Here is an 8,726-nt window from a genome sequence, read left to right on the forward strand (position 1 = left end):
GTGACCTGCCCGAAGTCACGCAGCAGACAAGTGGCAGAGCTGGGATTAGAACCCAGGTCCTTCCGACTCTCAGGCCTGGGCACTGCTTTTCTTTTTCGAGGAATGGAGGGCCCGGCCAGCCAGGGCCGGTTCTAGCCCGTCTGCCTCCCCTCAGTCTTTTCTTCCTGATACAACCAAAAATAATTTGTGCCCATTTGGATAGAGCAACCGGTGGGGGTAGAACAAGTTAGAAGCCAAAATTAGGTTGATGGAGGACAAACAGTAGAGGCCCCTGGATCACCATTAGTGCTAGACAAAGTATGATTTGTCTGTGGGGAGAAAGTCCCCTTACTAGGAAGATAGTGTTGAAGCCTGGGGAGAGAATGAGACTGTAGAGACTCAGGCAAGATTATCTAAGCATTCACTCATTTACAGATTCATTCAATCGAATTTATTGAGCACTTACTGTGTGCAAAGCACTGTACTAAGTGCTTGGGAGAGTACAACAGTGAACAAACACATTCAATCTTTCATTCCCCGTGTCTGTAAAATATAGTAACAGTCCTAGTAATAGCCTTCCATTAGATTGGAAACTCCCTGAGGGCAAGGCCTTGTCTTTTCCTCTGCGTACGGTAGGCATTCGCTACATACTATTGATTAATTGAGGATTGAGATGGAGCGCAGACAAGATGAGGCTCTCTGCAGTGGGTGTGTTGGAGGTTAGAGCATGGCAAAGTGGATCGAGCCTGGGCCTGAGCACGCCGCCTCAACCACTTGTCTGCTGCGTGATCGTGGGCAAGCCACTTCACTTCTCTGTGCCTCAAGTACCTCATCTGTAAGATGGGGATAGAGACTTTATCCAACTCGATTTTCTTGTATCCACTGCACCACTTAGTACAGTGCCTGGCACATATTACACGCTTAAAAAATACAATTATTATTAGTTTTATTGGCGAGAGTGCTCCCTTAGGGTGAGTTTGGAGAGGAGGGTTGCATCCAAGAAGAAGGGACACGTGGAAGGGACAGTTAGTGGTCCTTTCAAGCTCTCGGATTGTGGGGCACGGAAGGAGGCAGAGAAGGGAAGCAAGAAGGTGTTTTCTTTTCATGCTGTCCCAGAGTTTGTGCAGATGTGGCATTTGACCCGAATCCCTGGCCATTGGGTGGTATGGATGGGGTTTGAGGATCAACCCTGAGGCTGTGAACAGAGGGTGGGGGACTGGGCCAGACCCTGGCAGGGATGGGGTGAGCTGGGACACACCTGTGGGAAGGTGAGGGGCAGACTTCACCTTAAGCCTAGGGTGCCAAAGCGGAGAGGTACTGAGCAGCAGCCTCCATCATCATCATCATCAATCGTATTTATTGAGCGCTTAGTATGTGCAGAGCACTGTACTAAGCGCTTGGGAAGTACAAATTGGCAACACATAGAGACAGTCCCTACCCAACAGTGGGCTCAGTCTAAAAGGGGGAGACAGAGAACAAAACCAAACATACCAACAAAATAAAATAAATAGGATAGATATGTACAAGTAAAATAGAGTAATAAATATGTACAACCATATATACATATATACAGGTGCTGTGGGGAAGGGAAGGAAGTAGGATGGGGGGGATGGAGAGGGGGAAGAGGGGGAGAGGAAGGAAAGGGCTCAGTCTCCAGTCTGACTAGTCTGGACTAGCCCTGAATAGTCCAGGGCTCCAGTCTGACTATTCCAAACAGACCAGATCAGGTGGTCCTTGAGGCACAGTAGGAACTGGGAATAAACACTCATTTTTCTCTTTGTCGTGGCCAGGAGCCCCTGGAATCGAAATTCCCAAACATTTCATCTCCTGCCCTGGGGCTGATGAAGGTAAGGGCTGCACTGCAGCAGCGTGGGAGAGGTGGAGGCGGCAGACTGCGGAAGAGGCAGCAGGGGTGGGAGTGCGGGAGATCTACCGCTCTTTATCCCGGAAGCATCGGGTCCTAGGGTGTACAGGGGCCGAGGGCGAGGGTCACTCGGAGCAATAAGTGAAGGAGACGGCGTGACAGGGTGATTCTCTGCCCGTAGGGCTGCCTCCACATGGACCCTGCCGCGCGACTGACGTGTGAGCAGCTGCTGCAGCTCCCGTACTTCAACAGCCTCCGGGACCCGGAAGACCTGGCCAGGGACCAGGAGAGACCCTCCCGGAGACCCCCGAGGCCGAGTCGGAAGCACCTTCCGGCGGTGAGACTGCCGATGGCTTTCCGTTTCTTGGGGCCTGGGAGTCAGAAGGACCTGGGTACTAATCCCGGCCCCGCCACTTATCTGCTGTATGACCTTGGGGAAGTCACTGCACTTCTCTGGGCCTCAGTTACCTCATCTGTAAAATAGGGGTGAAGACCGTGAGCTCCATGTGGGACAGGGACCGTGTCCAACCTGATTATCTTGTATCTACCCCAGCACTTAGAACAGTGCATGACACACAGTGAGCGCTTAACAAATACCATCATCATGACGGTGGTTTGGTTTTCAAAGAAAAACCAGGCTTAAACCAGTATATTGCAAGGTTGAGTGGAATGTCCTTTCATCCTTTCCCCCAAACTCAGTCGGTAGCTTTTCTTTCCTCTGCTGTTTTCACTGACTTTGCTTTGCACCCTAGAAATACAGAGAGAACTTAGAGCTGAAACAGCGTTATCACCCAAAATAATTTCCAGGAATGGTATTTGAGCGCCTACTGGGGGTAATGCACCTGGGAAAGTAAAACAGAAATACAAAATACGTTCCCTGCCCACAAGGAGCTTATACTCTTAGAAGGTCTGCTCCATAACTCGGTTTAATGGCATTGTCATGATGTTCCAGGGTTCATGCCTTGTTTCCCATAAAACACAAAAAACAGCTACCTTGCTATGTAAAGATCCTCAACTCCTTCAGTTCTAACACGTTAGCTTCTCTAAAGACAGGAACCCTCATCAAAGTATTCAGTGCGTATTGACAATAAACGTCTTTGGGAACACAAGTCTAATTCCATTGTTTTCTCAGTTACAGTACCTGCCTCAGCTGACCAGTAGTAGTGTCTTGCCCACACCGGAGAACAAGAAATACTACTGCAACACAAGGAAGCTTAACTATCACTTTCCCAACATTTAAGAAGCTGGTGGATCTCCGGTTAAAGAGGGACGTAACTATAAACTATTGACTTCTACATCCTGCCAAGTGGAAGATACGTAGCAAGCTGGGAACATGAAGTCAGTTGGCAAGAAATGCCAGGTCCAGAGAAGCCTGCGTTCTAAGCACAAAGGGAAGTCTAATGTTTGGGGGTTTCGTTATGATTTGCTCTGACTGTAGAAATCTGAAGAGTTTCTAAGCAACACTGCTTAGGCAGGAAATACAATGATTTCTGCTCTTTGGTCTTGGCGGCAAGATCTGGTACACATCAGATGTTCAGCCAGTTCCAAAGTCTGTTTCCAAGTGGATGTGCTTGGCTCTGATGCCCCGACTCCCCTCTCTTCCCATACTGTATATTTCATTGTCACAGTGGAAGGTTTCTCATCACTTTTCAGTGTCTTTTAAAATCTCTTTCCTGTTGCTGTGGTTCTGCCCTTTACCCTGGTCTTCTGGGAATTTAAGCTTTTCTTTCACTTTGCCGTCTTGGCAGGGCTAAAGACAGCTCACTTTTGCTTTAAGTGCTGTACAGAATATTCTCAAATTTGCTTCAGAACTCGTGGAGAGGATGGGTAGAGGAGGAGGAGGAGGAAGAGGACGTCTTGCCCTTCTCCATTACAGTGTTTTGTCCTGATCTTGTTTCTTCTTTCTCTCTAAGGTGCTGACTTAGCATTGAAATGGGACACTACAGTAGTCTGTTATATCAATCAGGGTCAATACAAAGTAATGCTTCATGGCTCTGTGGGCAGGGAATGTGTCTGTTATACCCTCCCAAGCGCTTAGGACAGTGCTTTGCACACAGTAAGCACTCAGTAAATACGATCGATTGACATAACCTTATAATCAAAGCTTCAGGGGAAAGATCCTTGAGTTCACATTCAAAAGGTATTTCCCCTCTACAATAAGTAGCACTGTGAAAGGTTAGTACAGTGCTCTGCACACAGTAAGCGCTCAATAAATACGATTGATGATGATGATGATGAAAGGTCAGGGGAGCTCAGCACAATTCATGATCAGTCTTACAAGATTCTGTTCAAAACAAAACAATTACAGAATTCCTTACTGCAGAGGAGATTCTTCCAGAGGGATATTCATGGGTATTTAAAGAATATGAATGGCAATTCTACACTGATGTGATCATCATTAGACTAAATTCTTTGAACAGTGGGGAAGCTGATATCGGACAATGAGCCTCAAAGTTGAGGGTCTGCAACAGGATTGATATCAGGAAACAAGAATGAGATTGATGTGTAAAAACCGGTTCTCCACATTGCATGCTAGGAGTCAGGCGATGCAGTGGGTTCTGGAAAACCAGGGGTCAGAGACATAATTCAGGAACTTGGACACTCCAAGACTTACGTGCAGTGGGTCCCAAGAATGGTGATGACTGAGCTTAAAGACAGCAAAAATTCACTTGGGTGGGATACTGAACCAAATATGAGGAATCCCATTGTACGATATCGCAGGCATTAAGACATGGGTTCACCATTTTGATCCCTAAATGAAATGATAGTGGCATGGCAGCGTTGAAGGGCACAAGCAAATAACTGCAGTCTTCTACAGATAAAGTGATGGCAGCTCTCTGGCGGGGCGGGGGAGAGTTGGTCAGGGATTTTTTGACAAGGGGTGCTATTATTAATGTGGAGGGAGACATCAAGATTAAGGAACTGAGAAGCTGCACCTAAAGAGCTCATCCTGACCAAAGCTTGAATGAGGTGCCTCCTGCATTATAACCCCTCTCTCAAACCATCGCTTATCACTCAGCTTCTGCACTTTTGGATTAACATCGCTTTGACTTGCTAAATGGTGGCTCAAACAGGCAATATTTGGAGGGTCATCATTCTGTGAACAAGAAGGCTTTGATTGTCTATCAAGTTGACAGTTTTATAGCAGTGTACAATACCTACTTCACTGGAGTTGATAAAAAGGGAGCAGAAAAATAGCTTCCCATTTTCCATGAATGTGTGTATATTCCGTAAGCTTTTCATCTGAATGATATTCAATACGAGGCACTGTTTTTGCATCATCCCTTCTGTATGAGCATGCAAGGATGGGTTACTGTAATAATTATGGTATTTTTTTAAGCATTTACTGTATGCCAAATATTGGGTAAATAAACGCTATGAGGTCAGCCATATTTATAAAGTCCGAACTGTGTGCAAAGCACTCAACTAAATGCTTGGGAGAGTGCAGTATGGCAGTTGGTAGACATTTTCCATGCTGGCTACAGTCCTTGGGTCAGATGGGGTTCACTTTCATATCCCCATTTTACAGATGAGGGAACTGGGGCACAAAGAGGTTAAGCGAATAGACCGTATTACCTCATGAAATGAATTTTCATTTCTATTGACAAAATGCAAATTAAAAAATAAAAGTTAATAGCTCAGATAATCCAGATAATCTAATTAATCTAGCAGATGATTTGCTATCTTTGACACTGTTTCCTAAAAGGAAATGGGCTCAGCTATGTTATTCACACTTAGTTTGTCCTCTTTTTTTTTGCAGAAATAAAAATGCTTACTTTAATCTATTTAGAAAATATTTCTCTTCCACAGGATCAATAAATACAATGCACTTAGTTGGTAACATCTGCAAGGAAATTATCGGGTAGTGAATGTAAAGGCAGTATCAACCTGCTGAGTAGCAAAAGGAAACAATAATTCAGGATATCTGTTTTAGCAGTGGTCTTTCTTATGTATACTGTCTCTCTAGAGTCTTGAAAAGGAGGTAATAGTTAGTGTTAGCACCTGAGAGCCCCAAAGAAAGTAAAAGCTGTGGTCAGTGGAAATCTACTCAAAATGGAAACGTGGAGCCCCAACTCTTTTGCAGCAAAGTTGTGGGTTCCCGAGAGCAAAGTTGTGGGTTCCTAGAAATGACAAACCTCTCCTAGATTGAGCTATCACAGAACAGACAAGGAAGTAAGTAGATCAAGTGAAACACAAGTGTCTGACAGGATCAATACGCTTATTTACTAATTTACAGTACATCAGACCGTAAGCTTATTGTGGGCAGGAGACGTGTCTACCAACTCTGTATTGTACCCCCCCAAGTGCTTAGCACAGTGCTCTGTCCACAATAAGTGCTCAAAAAATACTACTGATGAAGATTTACTGAAAGTGCATATTGGCTTAACACAGACAAATATCTGTCAAGTATATTATAACTTGGTATTGGGGCTAGGGAATAAGGCATTTTCCAGAGAAGTCAATGGTTGGTTTTTCTTTACTTATATTAGCTGTTGTCTGCAATGCTAGAACTTATGAACCCAAGACACCGGTATTTCTTAAACGAGCAAAACAACCAATAAAAAGAAACAGGCTGGCACTATAAATGGAAAAGGAGTTGAAAATAAATCCAAGACATTTCCTGATGTGCTACAAAAGAAATGCTACAGATCTTATCATGTACGTGCCTATCCACTGACATACATGCAATAAAGCATGTCTTCTTGAAGTCTGGTTTCTGTCTTTTAGGAATAGACTTTGTAGCAAAATCACATTTGTCTTTTCTGTCTAGTCTTCAGACTCACTGTTCTTCCTTACTAAGAATAATACCATTTATCTGAAGCTGGGCTCAAATTAGCTAACTTCTCCAATAATTTTTTCATTCAGGGTAAAAACTAATTGTTTAGCAGCCACAGGGGAACTGGGAAAAACACAAGACTTTGGTCACTCTTGTCTAGAAAACACTCTCCAATAGAATGGTTATGTTGAATTTTCCAGCTGGCTAAGGCTTTTCTTTATCATGGACTCGCCCACAGGATAAAGTTTGTGGGGACAGGAGCTGTGTCCCCTCTTCCCCATCACTGTTAGTGTATTTAATGCTCTCCAATTTAGGTGAGAGGCCCCTGCCATTTTGGTTGGTGAATAGTGAGGCTCTCGCGTGCTCTCCAAACAAAATTAATTTTCAACATTGCTGGGAGATGTAGTTTAGTTTCCTATAATTTCCCATCTTCCGGCTGTGAATGTTTCACTATGTAAATGTTTGCTTTATAATATTTCAAGCTAAAAAATTTGATATTCAACATTTCCAAATATATCCTACAAGCAAACATACCCTCCAGGCAAAACTAGATATCCCACATGAGCTAACAAAAGGTTACACCATACCCACTGAGACTTAGCAAATGGGCCAAATAAATGGCTTAGTTATTCTCATTTGTTTACGGTAAAGGGCTCATTCTTTATTCCTTTCTTGAAGTAGTATTAAACTGTTTGGGTCAGATTTCCTTTCTGAGACACCTCCTTGCTAAGGAGGAGCAGATATGTCGCAAACAGAGGACTGTTAGAAGAAATCTATTTCCAGTTTTAATTTATATGCCTTTTTTTAAATGGCATTTATTAAGCGCTTACTATGTGCAAAGCACTGTTCTAAGAGCTGAAAACATTTGCTCAAAAGTTGCCCCTGCGAATCTTATTTCCATGACAAGTGATTTTCCTTTAGTTCTGTAAGCCTCCAGCAGAGCCATTGAAACTTGGCAGTATTAAGTCACATGCCCAGCTGACATATACTAGATGCACCCGGGGCTCTGAGTCATCATTCACTTTTGCACCCACTCAGTGATCTCTCAAAAAGGTAAAGGGCAGGAAGAAGAGCAAAGCTGGGTGCCTTTTTTTGGGCCCTGCCACAGCATGATAAATTTCCCCAGCAGAGAAGCAGATATGGTTTGGATGCCAGGGAGAGCCATGCTGCTCCGTGCAGCCCCTCAAGAGGCTTCTAAGTATGTCCTAAGCCAGTCTGGATCTGCAGAGTTGCCTCTTTCTTGGGAGACGATGGATTACCCTTCAAAGTCTCAATGGTTTGGAACTTCTCCGGTTCGTTCAGGCGAGTCACTGTGCTGATGTCTCGGTTCACACTTTTTAAGCCTACTATGTCCCAGACTTACCACGAGAGGAAGAATCTATCTTGACTTCAGGGGTAGACGGGTAGCTTCATTTTCCAACTGAGTCTGTTTCCTGGTGGTTCCCTCCCGGGTCTCCCATGATGGAGGCAGGTGGGGTCTTTAGCTGTGGCCCGGGAATCAGTGGTGGGAGATCATCATCATCATCAATCGTATTTATTGAGCGCTTACTATGTGCACAGCACTGTACTAAGCACTTGGGAAGTACAAATTGGCAATGTATAGAGACAGTCCCTACCCAACAGTGGGCTCACAGTCTAAAATGGGGAGATGGGGGCAGCCTGTGCTAGACCTTGTAGTTGGGTGGTTATTAATATTATTAATAATAACAGTGGAATTTGTTACGTACCTACTACGTGCCAAGCGCTGTACTAAGAGCTAAGGTAGATTCTAGATAACCAGGTGGGGTATAGTCCTTGATCCACAAGGGACTCAGTCTAAGTAGGAGGGAGAACACGTTTGACAGACGACAAACAGGCACAGTAAAGTTAAGTGACTTGTTCAAGGTCACACAGCAAGCAAGTGGCACAGTGGGGATTTAGAACCCCAGTCTCCTAACTCCCAGGCTCCTGCTCTTTCCACTAACCATGCTAAGGTGGCAAAACGTGGACCCCCCCGCAAACATCAACACAGAACACTGACTGCAAATGCAGAAGCTTAAATCATACTTTGCTCTTTAGCGGTGCTCTCAGTGTTCCCTCGGATCAGATTACACGAGGATACTGGAA

General features: G+C 44.5%; 1 protein-coding gene across 4 annotated transcripts in view; it reads left to right on the forward strand.

The window, feature by feature from the left end:
- Nucleotides 1-6,546, forward strand: part of CDKL1 (cyclin dependent kinase like 1) — a 28,149-nt gene extending 21,603 nt beyond the window's left edge. For 2 of the 4 annotated variants that reach the window (XM_038756442.1, XM_038756441.1), the window contains exons 8-10: nt 1,770-1,826; nt 2,025-2,180; nt 2,976-6,543. In XM_038756442.1, the coding sequence (XP_038612370.1) occupies nt 1,770-1,826; nt 2,025-2,180; nt 2,976-3,083 (321 nt within the window). In that variant the 3' untranslated portion in view covers nt 3,084-6,543. Of the gene's footprint in view, nt 1-1,769; nt 1,827-2,024; nt 2,181-2,975 lie in introns of all 4 variants that reach the window. The other 2 variants (XR_005453870.1, XM_038756443.1) reach the window with 2 other exon arrangements.
- Nucleotides 6,547-8,726: the final 2,180 nt, after the last annotated feature.

The sequence above is a fragment of the Tachyglossus aculeatus genome, chromosome 14, assembly GCF_015852505.1.
Source record: "Tachyglossus aculeatus isolate mTacAcu1 chromosome 14, mTacAcu1.pri, whole genome shotgun sequence".
Classification (NCBI taxonomy): Eukaryota; Metazoa; Chordata; class Mammalia; order Monotremata; family Tachyglossidae; genus Tachyglossus; species Tachyglossus aculeatus.